At 35.1% G+C, this 18,631-nt stretch overlaps 2 protein-coding genes and 2 pseudogenes across 2 annotated transcripts; 2 read left to right on the top strand and 2 right to left on the bottom strand.

The window, feature by feature from the left end:
• The first annotated feature begins 408 nt into the window (after positions 1–408).
• On the top strand, positions 409–3,314 carry LOC111283835 (putative receptor-like protein kinase At5g61350 pseudogene; annotated as a pseudogene).
• Positions 3,315–5,755: 2,441 nt separating this feature from the next.
• Positions 5,756–7,709, top strand: LOC111283824 (putative xyloglucan 6-xylosyltransferase 5). The gene has a single exon (XM_022872454.2). The coding sequence runs from the start codon at positions 6,116–6,118 to the stop codon at positions 7,505–7,507; it is 1,392 nt and encodes a 463-aa protein (XP_022728189.2). The 5' UTR covers positions 5,756–6,115; the 3' UTR covers positions 7,508–7,709.
• A 1,282-nt stretch (positions 7,710–8,991) lies between these two features.
• LOC149514128 (uncharacterized) lies at positions 8,992–9,743 on the bottom strand (annotated as a pseudogene).
• Positions 9,744–10,287: 544 nt separating this feature from the next.
• Positions 10,288–16,527, bottom strand: LOC111283816 (two-component response regulator-like APRR1). Its single transcript, XM_022872443.2, has 6 exons — positions 15,817–16,527; positions 14,458–14,619; positions 14,212–14,345; positions 13,766–13,933; positions 12,426–12,510; positions 10,288–11,729 (listed from the first exon to the last, which is right to left on the bottom strand). The coding sequence occupies exons 1-6, from the start codon at positions 15,977–15,979 to the stop codon at positions 10,768–10,770; spliced, it is 1,674 nt and encodes a 557-aa protein (XP_022728178.2). The 5' UTR covers positions 15,980–16,527; the 3' UTR covers positions 10,288–10,767.
• Positions 16,528–18,631: the final 2,104 nt, after the last annotated feature.

Below are 18,631 nucleotides of genomic sequence, written 5' to 3'. Positions count from 1 at the left end.
TAAAGAAACGCACACGACGGTATGGGCTATCAACTACCCTTTGCCTCCTATCGTTCGTTAGTTAGTTGTCAAAGCTAAGATGGTGAGGCGGTTGGTTTTTAGGGCCCAACGCTGAGCTCGGGATTTGTTATATATACTTATATCCAATCTCCTTTTACCAGGTCTTCTTCTTTCCTCATTCATCAAAAAAAATGAAGATAACTCGTTAACAGGGATTACAGCTTTACACGTCAGTTCCTACATGCTTCCAGCAAACTACCCTTTGGCCTAACTGTCTTCCTACCATAATTTTCTCTCCCTCTTCCCTAGCTTCTGTCATTCACCACCAAAACCCACCATGCCTGCACCACCACCACCATTGTCACCGCCATGTTAGTATACTGCGGTTTCTGGCAGCTGCCTTGAGCAATGGGGGGAGGTGATCGTAGGTCAGCAAGGCATCTACTGTTTCCTCCCTTTCTTTTCTCTTCATTTTCCTTTACCTCCTTACGTTAAACCTTGCCAACTTTATTTTGGCAAAAGGTTCCGCTCCTGCCCCTTCTGTTGTTTCTTTTCACTAGCTGCATTACGGCCTGCTGATAACTATCTTATTGAGATCGTGGATTTTCTAGCGAAACAAAGCTTGATGATGGACGAATATTCAAGTCAGATTCTCAAACAAGTAGTTACTTATCAACCAGTGAAGATGTGCAAGCGTCAATTGATTCCATTCCCAGCAGTGCCTACTCCAGTTCCACCCTTTCGTCCAAGCAGGATTTGTATAAAACGGCAAGAATTTTCCTTGCTGATTCAACATATACATTTTTCATCTCCAAGCCAGGGAAACATTGGGCTCGTCTATACTTTAACCCGCTTTCTCACCCTCAATATGATCTAAAGACTGCAGTTTTCACTATCCATACAGAGAAGTTTGTCCTTTTACATGACTTCTCTGTAAGTAATGACACTAAGGTGGTTTTTAAGGAATATCTTGTTAATGCCACTGAACATTTCTCCCTCTTTTTCAAGCCCAAGAAGAATTCTTATGCATTCATCAATGCCATGAAGATCGTGGCTATCCCTGATGAACTTTTTCTGATTCAGCATATTCCGTATCCGAAGGTAACACTGTCAATGGCTTGCTAAATTATTCTCTGGAAGTGTCCTATCGATTGAATATGGGAGGTCCGACCTTAACTCCAAAAAATGATACATTATCAAGGACATGGGTACCTGATACCCCATATAACGTGTTTCCCCAAGGATCAGAAGCCGTGAAAGGTTCTAATATCAAATACCAGCCTGATAAACGGATGACTCAATTGGTTGCTCCAGATTTGGATTATGAAACTGCAGAAAGGATGACAACTGAGGCGTATGCTCAAACCGTGGATCCGAATTTCAATCTCACTTGGTTGATGAATGTTGATGCAAGCTTTTCCTATCTCATCAGGATGCACTTTTGTGACATTGTAAGCTAGTCCCGCAATGACTTGTACTTCAATGTATATATAAACGGCTAAATGGGGGGTGTCAAGTCCTGATCTCACAGCCAGAGCTGGTGACTTGGCCACTGCATATTACACAGATTTTGTGCTCAATGCCACAGCCATCACAAATGATTCCATCGTGGTTCAAGTTCGTCCAGCATCCAATGATGGTCTAACTAATGCCATCATCTATGGCTTGGAGATCATGAAGTTGAGCAACATAGCTGATAGCTTGGACGGTTTATTTGCTGTTAATGGTTCATACAAGGGGGAATCTAGCAAACTGAAAGTTGTTGCAATTTCAGGGCTTGTCATGGCATTCTTAGCAATGTTCTTCCTTGAAATAGTTTGTATTAGGTGGAAAAAAGGGCCTCATGATTGGCACAAGCAAAATAGCTTCTCATCATGGCTTCTACCTATTCATGGTAGCCACACTAGTTTCTTAAGCAGCAAGAGTAGCTCCAGGAAATCTAGCATCTTTGGCTTCAGAAAAAGTAAGAGTGGATACTCCAGTTTGTACTCTAATCAGGGTCTTGGCAGATTCTTCACTTTGAACGAGTTACAAATCGCAACACAAAATTTTGATGAAAAGACAGTGATTGGGGTTGTTGGGTTTGGAAAAGTGTTTCTTGGAGTTCTAGAAGATGGAACCAAGATTGCTATAAAAAGAGGAAACCAGGGATCAGAACAAGGCATAAACGAATTCCAGACAGAAATACAAATGCCTTCCAAGCTTAGGCATCGCCATCTTGTATCACTCATAGGGTTCTGTGATAAGGAATCAGAGATGATTCTGGTTTATGAGTACATGGCTAATGGTCCACTTCGCGACCATATCTATGGCTCAAACAAACCAACTTTGTCCTGGAAACAACGGCTTGATATTTGCATTGGTGCAGCTCTTGGATTGCATTATCTCCACACTGGTGCAGCACAAAGAATTATTCACCGCGACGTGAAGACCACTAATATTCTTCCTGATGAGAATTTTGTAGCTAAAGTGTCTGATTTCGGCCTTTCAAAAGCTGCACCTATGGATCAAGGCCATGTTAGCATTGCAGTAAAGAGTAGCTTCGGATTTCTTGATCCTGAATACTTCAGGAGCCAACAGCTTACTGAGAAATCTGACGTTTACTCTTTTGGTGTAGTCCTTTTTGAGGTTTTACGCGCAAGGGCAGTTATTTGCCCTGGACTCCCAAGGGAGCAGGTTAGCTTGGCTGAGCGGGCCATGCAATGGCATAGGAAAGGTATGATTGAAAGATAGCTGACCCAAAAATTGCTGGGAGTATTAGTGAACGATCACTCAAAAAGTCTGCAGAAGCTGCAGAGAAATGTTTAACAGAATATGGAGTTGATAGACCTAGCATGGGAGATGTGTTATGGAACTTAGATTATTCATTGCAGCTTTAAGAGGCTTCCTCAGAGATTGATTCACCAGAAGATAAGAGTAACCTTATTGTTTTGGAAAAACCAAGTGAAAATGATGACTTCACACCCAACCCTGCAGCTGTTGCTGGTGCTGGTGCTGCTGCTGCCGGTGATGGTTCTGATGTAACAGTTGGTTCTGAGTTAAATTTTCCTCAATGTGGGAAATATCCAGGGAAGGTAAAAGATCAAATGCGAGTCGGCAGAATTTGAAACCCATTTCACTTTTTAGCAGAGAACAGTTTGTTTCCTGTCTTTCATTTAAGTTCCAAATCCATCACAGTCCTTTCCCCAACTCCTACACTGCTTTTGTTTTTAGAATGTGTTGTGCAGATCCAATCACTTTTTGTTTTTCTTTTCCTTTTTCAGTTTCTTTTTTGTACTTTTTTTTTATCAAGGCTTTTTTTTTTCTTTGAAGTATTTTTATCAAGGCTTGTTGAATAGTATTGAAACACAAAAGAATCTTGTGAGCTTCGACTTCAGTAAGTATTTTTATCAAGGCTTTATGTTTTTATGATTTCCTGAAAATTAAATAATTAAAATGGAATTTATACTACTTACCATATCACTATTGTTATTTTTACGTATTTAAAATTTTAAATTAAATTTTGATTATTAAAACTAAAAATTTAATATTTTATCAACTTATACACAAGATTGTTTTGGAGAAATTAATTAATGAGTTTCCTCGACAAATTAAAATGGATTCCTACTGTGATAAGGGATCGTTCCCTTTTGTTGCACCAAAAAAACAATCAGCAGTCTGTCTTGTCCCTCAAAGCAACATGTTCATATCAGCTTGTGTTTCAAATTTGAAAAACATTTGCCAACGTTCTTTACCAATTTTCAATGCTATAATACCAACCACAGGTTTTTTTTTTCTCCAATAACCAGTGGTTGAATGGTTGAACTCTTTCGCTTTTCTTGTGGGGTAATTTCATTTAATTAAAAATAAGACAAAAAAAAAGGATCAATCATCCATAACATGCAAACACAAATATATTTTCGGCCATATAGCATAGGTCGTTCTAGCATGACCCACTCTTTGGGCCTAGATGGGTTCTTTCCTCTTATCAGTAATGGTTTTGGAAGGCCATAATTGCTAATCATGGCTGAAACCCAGATTAGCAAGCAAATCAGTGGGAAAGGTTGGTAAACCCATATGGTAACTCATTTTGTTTATTAGATGAGTCCATCGTCAATAGTTGGAAAGCCTTTAAATCCTTAGTGGTGCTCTTGAGCATAGTGTAAAGATTTAAGAGTTAACATACTTTTTGTAATTTTTAAGATTTATTTGAATGGATAAGGAGATTGATTTTATTAAAATTGAAAATACAAATAAAAATGAAAATTGAATCATGCGGTCTATGCATTTGAATTTCATTGGCACAACTTATATAAATTTACATGACAATCTCACTTCAATTGAGTTGTGATAGCATCCAAACCAAACTTTAATTAATGAAAAAAAGATCAGATTTGAGATTAACATGAAAAAATAAAAATAATGTTTTAAAATTTTAATAAAAATTATATATGAATTTGATAAAAAAATTTTATATTTTAAATATATTTAACATAAAATAAATTTCACTTATTCACGAATTGACATATTCTATAGATGTGCAAGTGAGCAATGACCATGAGTGAGAGCTGAAGCTAAAGTAAGCAAGCTTCACTTTGCACATGGCAAAGGGAACAGTGCTTTAAGGCAAGCGGTTGAGATGGGATCGGGGGGAACCTTCCTGTCGAACCTCCTCCACCATCACCCACGTGGCATGTCCATAACGACACTACTCTCTTCGCCCACCATTTTTTTTTTTCTCCTCTTGATTGGATCCTCGAAATCAACGCGTTGAAGCTAGCTGTGCTATGCAAAATCAGCCGCAGACACCGGGCCTGAAAGTCCATTTTGATCGGCAAATGCGCACAATAGTAGAATAAAATAGTTTTGTTGTGGTGGATTTCGTTGCGTGAAAGTTCCTTCGTCATTGCGTGTTCGTCAATTAAAATTTGAAAAACAAGACATCAGATTGAAACAATTTTTATCGCTCACCAATCGTATCTTTAATTGGCGATAGTTGAGAACTAATCAAAATTTTAGTTAAACGATGATCAATTGTTTTTATATAAAAAAATTATAAACAATTAAACAAAATTGTTGGTGATAAGTGAGCAATTATTAATTGCCCATCATTTTGACATTGACTTCTACGCATACCAATCTCACTCATATATATATAAGGAAGATTAATTTACATAGTATAATTTTTTTAATTTTATATATTTTTAATTTATTAATTTAATAAATTTAATGGAAGAAATTAATTTTTTTTGTTTTTGTACATTTTATTCTTTGAATATGATAAAATTAAAAAATAAAAAATTATAAAATATATATTAAAATAGATTTCATTTTATTTTCTCTTCTCCCGTGTCTTTTTTTTTTTTTGAATTATGATAAAATTTAAATTTAAAATTATTATTTTTAAAATGGATTCAAGTATCATTAAATTAACAGATTATTAATTTTTTTATGTGTGCCATTTTTTAATAAAAATTATAGTTAATAATATAAATTATTAATAAATTATGTCTTTTGAAAAAAAATTAAATTATAATAATATTTAAATACTAAAAAATTATTATAATAATATTTTTTATTTATAATTAAAGTTTGAATTTAAGACTTTTAATGTGGATTTCAATAATAATTTTTGAATCAATTTACATAATATTAAAATTAAAATTTGAAAATTACGAATTATATATGTGCATAATGAATTTTCGACTATAAGAAAAATAGATTTAAAAAATTTTAAATATAATAATTATAATAATTTAGTATTATTATTTAACTACGAAAACAATTAATTATTATTCAAATAATAAAATAATGTAAAAGCACAGTCTGTACTTAGCAGTCGGTGTTTGGTCACATGTTTTCCTCCACTCTCTCTATCAATTCCTCATCAATCTGTTCCACTTCCAATTGTCTCCTTCTTCAATCCTTCCTTTTCTAGGGTTTTGCATTTTCAATCAGATCTCTCAACTTCAAAACCTAAAAAACAACTAAAAAAAATCATAAAAAAATTGATATGATATGCCATTGATGATCTGAAGAGATCGATTTAGAGAGATTTATTTTTAGAGCAAAAGAGAGAGAAAAGAACACTTGGATCTCTCTCTCTCTCTCTCTCTCCGAGGCCTGCTTCTTTTGTATGGAGAGAATAACCCTTATGGGTCAAGATAATTTTACTCCCCAGAAGAGATCTCCCACTGGCGGCGGTGGAGGCTTACCCACAACCAACAACGCGGCGGCCGTTGGTGGAAGAACCCGTGGATTTCCCGGACTCCCGCGTGGCAGGCAGATCCATAAGACCTTCAACAACATTAAAATCACAATACTTTGCGGCTTCGTTACCATCCTCGTACTACGTGGTACCATCGGCGTCGGCAATTTGGGAAGCTCCGAAGCCGAAGCTGTCAACCAAAACCTGATCGAAGAAACCAAACGGATCCTTGCTGAGATTCGCTCCGACTCCGACCCTACCGATCCGGACGATCCTCCCGAAACTGAGATTAACCCCAATATTACGTACACCCTCGGACCGAAAATTTCGGACTGGGACCAGCAGCGGAAGGTTTGGCTTTCCCAAAACCCTGAATTCCCTAATTTTATTAATGGAAAAGCTCGAATTTTGCTGGTTACTGGGTCGCCCCCAAACCCGTGTGATAATGCTATAGGAGACCATTATTTGTTGAAAGCAATAAAGAATAAGATTGATTATTGTAGGCTTCATGGGATTGAAATTGTTTATAATATGGCTCATTTAGATAGGGAACTGGCTGGGTATTGGGCAAAATTGCCTTTGATTAGGAGGTTAATGCTGTCTCATCCTGAAGTTGAGTGGATTTGGTGGATGGATAGTGATGCTTTTTTTACAGATATGGTGTTTGAGATTCCTTTGTCCAAGTATGATAAGTATAATCTGGTTGTTCATGGGTACCCTGATTTGATGTTCGAGCAGAAGTCGTGGATTGCTTTGAATACAGGGAGCTTTCTATTTAGAAATTGTCAGTGGTCCTTGGATTTGCTTGATGCATGGGCGCCAATGGGACCTAAGGGTCCGATTCGTGAGGAGGCGGGGAAGGTTTTGACTGCTAATTTAAAAGGAAGGCCGGCATTTGAAGCAGATGATCAGTCGGCTTTGATTTACCTGTTGCTTTCACAGAAGGATCAATGGATGGATAAGGTGTTTCTGGAGAATCAGTATTATCTGCATGGGTATTGGGCAGGGTTGGTTGATAGGTATGAGGAGATGATTGAGAAATATCATCCTGGCTTGGGGGACGAGAGGTGGCCGTTTGTGACTCATTTTGTAGGTTGCAAGCCCTGTGGGAGTTATGGAGATTACCCTGTTGAAAGGTGCTTGCGCAGCATGCAAAGGGCTTTCAATTTTGCTGATAACCAGGTGCTTAAGCTGTATGGGTTTAGACATAGGGGATTGTTAGGCCCCAACATTAAGAGGATCAGGAATGAGACAGTGACGCCATTGGAGATTGTTGATCAGCTTGATATTCGTCGTTCAGCGCATGGAAAGAGTGATTGAAACAGATTTAATGTGTCATAACGTGTAGGTAATGTAATTCCTCAGTTGAGAAGCAAATTTCAATTTGATAACATTTTTAAGTTTGAGTTCGTTTTGATTGATCTGTTATAGAATTCTTTTATTAACTTCAATTTGTGTCCCTTCGACATTGGAGTGATTTATGAAGGAAATTTATAATCAACATACATCATTTGCTTTTGCATTCTCTTATTGCGCTTGGACTTTATTTTACTTGCCTTGGATTTCTCTTCGTTTGGTTTGGGGTCTCACTCCGCAATCTTAAATATGGTGACAATACATGAAAAAAGGATAATGACTCAAATAAAAGACACAAAAATGATTCTATTTAAAATTTTAATAAAAATTATAAATAAATTTAACAAAATTTAAAAAAATTTATATTTTTATGTCAACTCGAATTATAATATGTAATTTTTATATAAAGTATGATTAAAATATACGAATTATGAAATTGTCAGATTTATTTATAATTTATGGTTGGGAGGAATAGGAAGCTACCGAATGCACCATTAGTTTGGTTCATTGCCAAAGAAATCAGATGAATAAAACAAATATACTCACTAATTCATATATTTATAAATTTGGGGAATAATATTAGCAAAAAAATGTACTCCATCGGGTATACTATAAGACTAAAACCTGTCAACCACCAATTTTCAACTAAAAGAATGCGAATGCAATCACGTTCGAGTGATTCTTATCGCGTCGCGAGTTCCATTTTATTGACTAGATCCTAACTTTTTTAGGCCATGAGGATCCAATCGTTTTCAGCACTCACGGTGTTGTGGCAGGGACTCCCACCGCACATCCAAATGGAGTGCAGCGGACCGCCATTCAATTGGTGCGTCTTGATCTTGAACCAGATGTTATCAATCGGTCAGCTCGAAGCTAGAGCTTTATGATAGGATGTAATTGATTGAGTTTGAATTGATACAATATTAAATTCGAGTTTGAATTGATACAATATTAAATTCGAGTTTGAATTCGATTCAAAATTTAAAATTTAAAATTCGATTTGAACTCGATTAAATTTTATTTTTTTAACTCAAATTCAATTTGAAGTAAAAATCGAATTATTCGATCTCGTTCTATTAAGTTTGATTAACATATAAAAATAAATTTAATTATTATATTCGACAAAAATTCGATTATTTGTACTTGAGTTTAGATTCGAATTTGAGATATTTTATTAATTAAAATAATAAAAATATATTTAAATATAAAAATTAATTAAACTCACGAATTATTTGAATTAAATATAAAAATACTTAAATTCGATTCGATCGTTAATTGAACTATTCAAACTCAAATTCGATTCAACAATAATTGAACCAAATTCAAATCGAATTCAAATAGTTTATGAATATTAATATATTATTTTTACTTCTATGTACTACCAATTTTTTGATTCCTTTGAACAATTTGGTTTAACCTCCTACAATTTTCAGCACCATATACTTAAGTTAATTGAAAGATTAGTCAAACTAATCCATTAATTTTTAAAATTAATAAATTTAATTTAATTAACATAAATAAAAAATATAATTCGATTATTCCGAAATTAATGACCAACAAAATCAACACCGCTATCCATGCCCGCTTGCACAACCACCAAAACAGCATCACCGCCGTCATGTCAATAATCCCTCGAAGAGACGGAAATGCCCTTCCCATCGTCTCATTTTTATAACCGAAATGACAAGCGAGGCTAACGATCTTAGTACGCAATTCTCAAGCCCAATTCCCAACCATTCTCCAACCCCAAGATCAGCGGATGATGCGATGACGCCGCTGGCATCGGAAGGTAGCAAAAGAGTTGATTTGGAAGGTGGATTATGTTGCCGTTGCTGTTGTTGAATTTGGTGATGCAGATTTTCATGGTTGATGGGGGGGGGGGGGGGGGAACGGAGAGGTCGCTTTGAGGAAGAGAGTCTCTGATCTTTACCATCGACCATTGCTGCTTTATTTAATGATTGGGCTTCTATTTTGGTGATTGTTTTTGTTTTTGATGATCGATGGAATGAATTTTACCTATTCAAATAATAAGCCGTCTAAATTTCTATCATTTTCTAGCATTGCTGTAGGCTGCAGCTTAAAAGACCAAAAAAAAAAAGAGAATTGAAGAAGCTAATGCATCTGCTTCCGGTCCTCAAACTCAAAGTGCCTCTTTGTTTATTTATTTTTAAAGCAGAAACCCATTGTTTTTTTATTGGAAGAAGGCTGTTGTTCTCTTATGCTTACTGCTCTATTTTCAAATGTCTGAAATGGGCCCTTCTGGCCCAATAAAGTACATTAATAAGATCTAAAAATTTTAAACACTATATAAAAAAAAAATGATAAGAGTTAAAATTTTGATAAAAATTGTATATAAATTTAGTAAAAATAAAAAAAAATTTCATAACTTATTGACATGAAATATAATAATAATTTTCATATTTGACATGTATTTAACATGATATAAAAATCATATATACCAAGGCGAGTGAATATATTGTAAAAGTTGTCGGGATCAACTCATGCCTGCACTGTGACCACTGAGCAGTGAACAGCCAAACCTTAAGTTAGTCTGCTTGACGCACGAGTTGGAATATTTTCTAATCAATAATAAGTAGCTCTGCAATGGGTTTCAACTGAAACAGGTAACATCAACACAAATGTAGTAAGAATGTAAATTTGAAACAAAAATACTTCGGTGTTCTGAAAATCCGTTCACACTCAATTTGGTTGACAAATGGGGCAGGAAGTTGAAGAAATAGATGTACATATAAACAAGTCGCTTCAATACTCTGCATTTCATTGAAAAATTCCCACAATATTACAATCTCATTTGAGAACAATTTTGGAAAGTTTCACTTCTTAAAATAGAAAAACTGGAAAGGCCTTTTAAATTTGAACCATGGAAACAATATAACTACAAAGTGTGAATGTCGACTGACATGCAGTCCACAGGGGAACTGGTTCAATCAAGGGCTTCCTTATATTAGTTCCTTGAGCTGCAGCTGACCTTAAAAGGGGAAACAGGGTAACTTATGCATCCTGATGGAAGCACTTTGCAATAACTTGAGTCAGCTGCTTTCACCTGATTGGTATTTGGGGATGCACGTTTGTTCTGATCTGTGATCTGTGCTCTTCTTCGATCAATACTTTAATGGAACACTGTGCCACTAGTACTCGTTCTCCTCTAGAGGAAACAGGTAGAGGTACACACAAATATATTCTCAATAAGTACGAACTTAACATCAACATCCTGAAGTATCATCTTCAAGAAAAGAATCCCTCGAAGCCTGCTCCTCCTCCTCTTCATCATCCTCATCGTAATCAGCAGAAGCAGGTTGCCCATTAAGATCAACAGTTACACCATTTGCCTTCCTCACAAATTGTCCCCTCATGCGGGGCCTCCTTTCAGCTAGCGTTTTTCTATTAACATATCTAATCTTCTTGTCAAAACAGCGCTCCTTCCTTTTCTGCCTAAATTTGATCAATGCTGCCTCTCTTCTGTCAACCTTATTTAATTTCACTTCACTGGAAGATGAATTTCCAAATGATGGCCATGAGTGATCAGTTGGCATGTGACCAGGTTGCATGCATGTATTAACCGGGTAGTACGGAAACCATGCCATCCCGCTTGCATGAAGATGGGAAAGACAATGTTGAAAATGATTATATTGAGGTAGCACAGCAGAACTAGCATGATTTTGAAGGTCATGGAGGTTGTTCTGATACAATTGAGCCGATGATGGCACTGTAGGTTGATTTAAAACTCCTGGCATATAGTATGGATAAGCACTTTGTGTAGGTAAACCAGATATATCTTGTTGAGGATCATTTCCTGGAGGCAGAAGCAACTGAGAAAACTTGTCTTCCTTAAAATTCCTTTGTTGTGAGAACTCCATTGACACAGGAGGTGTAGAGGACCTCCCCAAGGAAAGTGAATCTGGAATACTACTGCTGCTAGGAAATTCATCACCTTGTGAACAGTTTTCCCATGCTTCTGCATTCTCATGTACTTGGGTATCATTAATCACTTGCTGGCCAGATTGCAGAAGATTATCTTCAATGATCGTATTTTGTGCAGCATTTTCGTCACTAGGAGTGACCACTTGAGTAGTGTTTTTGACTGCAGTTGACTTCACGTAAGTAAAGAAGGCTGATGACTCACCAATCTTTAGCTCACTCTTCTTTGGACCAGATGAAAGTTGCCCTGCAAAATATCACCAACATTCCAACATCTTCTAAGTAAGAGAAATCCATGAATCAAAAGGTTTGGAATCCAGAAAAGAATCACAGCCATGCTTTTCCTGTATTGTAGTGTTATCACATGATAAATAGTGCTTGCATTGTAATGAACTAGATTTAAGAGAAGACGAAGACTATTCAGCATGAAGTCCAGTTCATGGCATGTAAACTGGCATGCCACTTACTGGTATGCAAAGTCTAAAATGCACAAACACCCTTGTGGTATTAGAAAATAAACAGAAATGTTATGCACACAGATATAGCCATCAAACAAACAAAAAATTAAATCCAGTGACAAAACTTTCAAGAATCTTATTAAGTCATACTCTTCTTTAAAAAAAAGGCTAATTTTGATACAAAGCTTAAGAAAAACAGTCCCTGACTTATTTAATGGTAGAACATGATAATATTCCATGCGCTCATAGAAAAAACATTATAGAGAATTCGCTCCAAACTGAAGACTTCACTTTTTTGAAACAATATGATAATAGAAGGCCAAATGATGTCATATCACACTATTCTTAAAAAATATCCCATGCAATAATAGAAGATAATTTCTCTCAAATATGGTATGCAACAGTAAGCTGAACACAATATGATAAGTCTTGTTCAAGGGACAGCCCAACAATTTTTAGACAAGGACAGTTTAAGAGCAGTCAACCTGTTCTGCGATCACTTATTCCTGGAATATCAGGACGACATTCTGATGAATCAGTCTGAGGAGGCTCTACAGTAGCAGCAGCAGACTGAAAGAGGGAAACACTTATATGAACACAAACAATACATTTCATTCTTAACACAATTGCTTTGCCATACATTTCCAACACTAAGTACAGGTTGTGAAATTTATGACATGGACACACACCAGCACAGATGTTAAAGAGGAATATCCTAATTGCCTCAAGGTCTTGTGGAAAGAATCATACAGCATGCTTGATGAATGGTTTTGCAAATTTACATAATCATATACATCTTGTGAATAGTTTGAGGCCTTACAAATCTGTAACTATAACTTTGTGTTTTAAATTTCAGTTTGTTCACCGGTTACCTTTAAAGTTCAGCACATACAATATCTCTCAAGTTATATTTCCCTGAGTTTGATGCCAACTGTACATTTATTTCTCAAATTAAGTTTGATGCTTTTATCACCCATATTATACACATATATTCATATGGATAAAAACATGTATGCATATATATACACGGATAGATACATACGTACATGAACACATTTAATTTGTAGGTGTTGTGCATAATTGGTTAAGGCTAGCGTTTGACTTCAGAACCTAATTTCTCGCACCCCTTAACATGCCTATAATTTTAAATCTGCAAAGTACATATTCATATCTTAAGTTTTACAAGTTCCCAATGCTGCTAATTGCCTGCGCAATTGATTTCACAAAATAACAATTTCCTATTTGGAAGTCTAATATCATCAATTTCATACAGCTTATGTTAAGAAGTAACACAGAATAGTATGAGCATGGGAATTATATTAACCGCAACAATATACACAGGAGGGTAATAGTAGAAAATACAATTAAATCACCTCTCTTGCTTTGTAAAACTTGGTCAAGATCATTACAGAAGGTAGACTACATTATTGCCAAGCTTAAATTCATATGGATGGGCTTATGACTAATGCAAATGATAATAGAAAAAATTTTCCCTTCTCAATAGTTATTTATTTTGGGGAAAGGGTGAAACACGAGAAGAAGGGGGAGGGGGGAAGATGTTGTCATATGTTAAGAAGGCTATTTCTCAAATTTTTACTTGAACATTGTTACTCTACTTTTTGGTACATAAGCTGCTCTCTTCAGTTCAGTTAGTTCTATGTAATAAATGAATTAATATTAAAGCAATACACAAATCACACAACTAAGAACACAGCAGGTAGCATGGGGCATCAACAGGAAAATTCTACATCTCAAACCTCTCAAAAAAGATAATAGGAGTTCAATAATCCCAGAGAAGTATTTGTAATCAAACATCAATACTCACTTTGTCTTCCTGAGGAGTTGAAACTCCCATCTCTGGATTTGTGATCTTTCGGGACTTGTCATCTGTGTCATCCGAGAACAAAGTAGTACTGTTTGTATTAGCATCACTAGGGTCCGATGCCACTAGATCAAAGTCATAGTTCAAGATGTTCTTTTCTGCCAGACCAAGCTGCCAGAGAAAACATCCAAGTGAATATCAAAAAATGGTTTTAGTTACACATCCATACATACATAAAAAAAACTATCAACTTCTGAAGGAATGCCAGTTAGTGGGATTTCAGTCCCTTCATCTAATTTTGCATCCTAATTATACTCTTCTGAGTATCAACTGCAATGGAATTATTTTTATAATCGAAGGGAACCAAGAACAGAAAAAGAACATGAAAAACAACAAATAATACAAAAAATACTAGCTGATAAAAAGGAAAGTAAATTGCTAAAAAAAACCTGGCGTCGCCTTCTCCACATGTGTGTCCACAAGTTCAACAATTCATTGGTTCGTAAAGGCTTGACAAGATAGTCAGCAGCACCAAGCCTCAAGCACTTAACAACAACAGAGACCTCATCCTGGGCCGACATCACTTATCATAGAAGGGAAAGAAAAATATATAATGATCACCATAAATACCAAAATGAAAATTCACTACCATGAAAGCTAGACAGATTAAGAATGAAGGTAAAAGACAAACTCACTAATAACAGGAATATGGTGCAGTTCCTTATTCCGCATAATATACTTCAACATCTTCATTCCTTTGGTCATTGGGAGGTCAACTTCAGCAAGTATGATATCAATTTCAGGTCCCTCAGCATTCAGTGCATCAATAACCTGTCTTGCAGACCTTACTGAAGTCACTGTGAATAAAAAGTAACACAGAATCATGAAGCTGAAATATAACTTGTAAAATAAATATAGGAAAAGTGTCATGAAACTATAGGGCATTCCTATATGCAATATATAGTCATAGAAGTAAGATAAAAAGTTGAGTTACTACAAAAAGTAGAAGCAACCTAAATCAGTGACATGATGAATATACTCTAAAATTTATGTCAAAACATTATTCAGCTTGGCCACCATGGAATAGAATACAATTCAACTCAAAACGTCATCCATGTGATTTTCAGTCTACTTATACCCTTATTATTCTCTATGCGTCAAAAGGCTCTAAGCTGTAGCATACTTGGCCCTGTGTTATACATGTCCAAACACACATATTCCATCATTCTCCCAATTTCTCTTTAATTGGTGCTTCCTCAAAAGTGAATTCATTTCTTACCCTTCTTTCGTTTGTTATCCACATCCTACTCACTTTGGCCACAGTTGTATTTACAAGGCCAAGCATGCGAGTAAAGGAACTAAATACAACAGGCAAGACAATTAAATTTATAGCCCATATATCCTTTTTACCAAGTTTTCGAAACTAATAGCTCTTGTGGTGCAAAGCCAGTCACAACAGAAGACTAGAATTCAGTAAGCAAAAGTAGCATAATCATAAAAAAATAACAAAAAGTACTTACAGAAGAGAATAATATATATCTAAGCATTCCTATGAATGTTCTATATGTGTTACAGATGACACAAATCAGTTTCTTTTCACACAAGAAAAGGGTCAAAAGCTATTTTATTTATTTCTTTCCTTCAAACTATAATAACAAGTTTGCAACTGTAATTTTTTTGGACCAAAATTTGGCATTTGTACTTCGATATTCAAATTCCTAAAACAAAATTCAATCAGTACCATCCACACATTAAGGCATCAACTCCTTAGTATCAGTTTCACTTCACCTATTTAAATCATACAATTCAAACAAAACCAAAGCAACAAATAAATCAACATAAAAAGTAAACTGATAAAAAACACAGAATTTGATTCCAAAACCCAATAACCAACCAAGAGAAAACACACAGACACCAATAAGAAGAACAATAAAACCAACTTATAAATAAAAGACATGCACATACCCTACAACTCTAAGAGATGAAAAAAAACCAAAGTAAAAATATTAACAAAAGTAAGTATAAAAATATATATTAACAAAAGTGAAGTATACCCTGATAAGAACATTTCAAAAGAAGTGAAAAAACCTCCTCACAGCTCTTGGTATCATTATCACATAGCAAAATCCTCACTTTGCTCCTATCTGTAAAACCATCTCCTGCTCCCCCTCCTCCTGCTTTACACTCTTTGTTCAAATTCAGCTCTTTGCTCTCCATATTCCCTAAACACCCACCCCCAAAAAAAAAAAAACTCGTTTTTCTAAACTACAAAAATACAAAAAATGGTAAATACTAGAGAAAGCCCATAAAAATCATCCTCTCTCCAACAAACCAAATTGGAGACAAAATTGGGGTTAGAGTTTCCAATTTTCCTGAACCCATCTTCTGATCGAATCCTTTTTTCACAGTCCGTACACCCCACCTAATAAAAGACTACGCTTGCTGTTAGTCAAAGTTACTATTCTTTTTCTTTTATATGAATCACTTCCCATAAACGGCAAGCAGAAGATCAAGTGGACCCAATCAGACGGTCAGGATCGATGGTCGGATGATGAGGCTGGCGCGAGGCATCAACGGCTCAGATTTCAGCTCACCAAGGATCTGACGCACGTGTTAATAACGCCCGAAGTGAAAGGGCGGTCTCATAAAGGATTTTTTTTTTGTTGGATTCTGAGTTCTGAGGGTTTAATTTTTGTTTTTAGAAGATAGAATTGGGAATTAGGGCTTTCGGTTTGGAGCTTTAGATGAAAGGTAATGGAGAAGGTAGGAAGAAGGGTGCGTAGCGCGCAAACGTGTAGGATAGCGAAGAAATGACGTGGCGAAAAGATGGGACAGTGGAGAGAGAAAAGTGGAAGAAAAGGCGAAGGTGGGCAAGCGTTTGGATAGTTTGGTAGAGATATAGAGAAGGCCACGTCACTCTTTCAGATCTCTCTCTCTTAATTCAAGTTAAAAAAAAAAAAGCCGCCAATTTTATTTATTATTTATTTGAATAAAAAATATCCTATAAAAATAGTTAACAGGTAGAGAGTCAAGCTGGAAAGTGCAATGGAGAAGACAAAGTAAATTAGGCGACCAACCAATTATATCGGGACACGTGTTAAAATAGAGTGTTTGTTTTTAATTGTATGTTGCCTACCAGAGGTTTGCTGCCTTGTGATTAAGGGGAAAATAATCGAGCAAATATGTGAATTATTTCCCCTAACAGGAGGTATTCATTGGCCCTGCTTATGTTATTTGGCTATGGTAATGTTTGAGCCAAATTTTGACGTGAGAGTGTTTTTGAAAAGAGAAAAAAAAGAGTAGTTAAGTGTAAAAGTAAAAAATATTTCTTGCATTTATATTTTAATATGCAAGTTAGAGATCAAATAAGATAGGTTAGAATGAGAGAAAAATAAATGATTAGGGGTTAAATAGAATATGAGATGATAATGCTTATATGTTTATATTTATAGATGAGAGACTGAAGATTAATGAGGGATAACAATGATGTGATTAAGTTGATATGATATTGAATGTATCAAGTTGACCTAACATATTAAATCGATCTAAATGTTTAACATGTCTCTGGGTGTCTGCCAAAAGCCATTAATAAAAAAAAAACCATCATGCTCTTTGGATCATTAAATACCTCTAATATTTTATCCTCCTACCTAACAGTCTGAGTATCAGATTATTGGATGTATGATTGATTCATTTCACTCAGGTTGGCCGACTTGATGGGGATTATGAGGGATCCGATCTCCTATCATTGAGGTCGGCATGGACCTTGACATCAAGGGGCTATTCGTCGTTTACTTCAACTCGAGGTGTTGTGATGTGTTCTAATCTGATGTGGGTTTGATCTTGCGCCGGTGTTTTAGGTTAAATGTATCGCTAGTTTGAAAGTTGCTGAAGTGTTTTGTTAGCCTCAAATTGATTTTTATTTTGAAATGATAAAATATTAAGCTAAATAAGATTGATCAAGATTTTAAAAAAGATTTATTTAATACATGTTCTTAAGTTTTATATTTTGATACTAAATAAATAATATGATTTTCAAAGTTTAAACAAACCTTTTTTTTATGTTTTCTTATTTCTCAAATCAAAACTATCTTTAACCATTATTTATTTGAGTTTAAATAGAAGTTCAATTGTTGATTTTAAAGTGAATTTATTCATTTTGAACTCAATACAATTTTGATAATATTGGTTTTGAGAAATAGATTAATTTAAGAAAGTTATTTTATAAGAACACAGTTTTTCATCATTGAACTTGTTTTATTTTTTTGTATTAATTTACAAAGTTTTAATATTTAAATTTTATATGATTGAAAAGCTCTTTGAGTCTACTTTCTAATGGATTAAATAAAATCAAAATCAAATTTTTTTAAGAAAAGATTTTGAATTTTTACTTGACACTTTGTAGTTGTCTAAAAACTACATAAATGATAGTTTTAAAAATTCACTATAATTCGTATACAATGAATTAGGTGATTAATTTTATATGGATAAAAAATCTTTTAAGTCTAGTTTCTAAATCTTTAAATGGTTTTTGATTTGAACTTAAGATATGATCAAATTAGTAAGTAGAGTACAAAATAGGAGATAACCACCCAGCTTGACTGGATCGATCCCTTCCTTGTATGGATTGATTGGTTCTAGGTTTTTATGGACAAAATTGATCCCTTAAAAAAAAAAGATCGATTGATTTTTTATCCAAAATAAAAAATTGCTCCAGGATTTGAAAATGGATCGATCATCTAAAGTAAGGGGATCGATTAACTGAAAAAGGATCAATTGGTTATGCCTTTTCATACGTAAAATTGCTCACCTTTTAACTGACTCAATTGATCCCCTATAAGAGGGGATCGATCCTCTCTTGCCTAGAAT

This window comes from Durio zibethinus, chromosome 17, assembly GCF_047325235.1.
Source record: "Durio zibethinus cultivar Kanyao isolate XHJ-2024 chromosome 17, ASM4732523v1, whole genome shotgun sequence".
NCBI classification, from domain to species: domain Eukaryota; kingdom Viridiplantae; phylum Streptophyta; class Magnoliopsida; order Malvales; family Malvaceae; genus Durio; species Durio zibethinus.
This window is presented reverse-complemented; position numbering and strand designations above follow the sequence as displayed.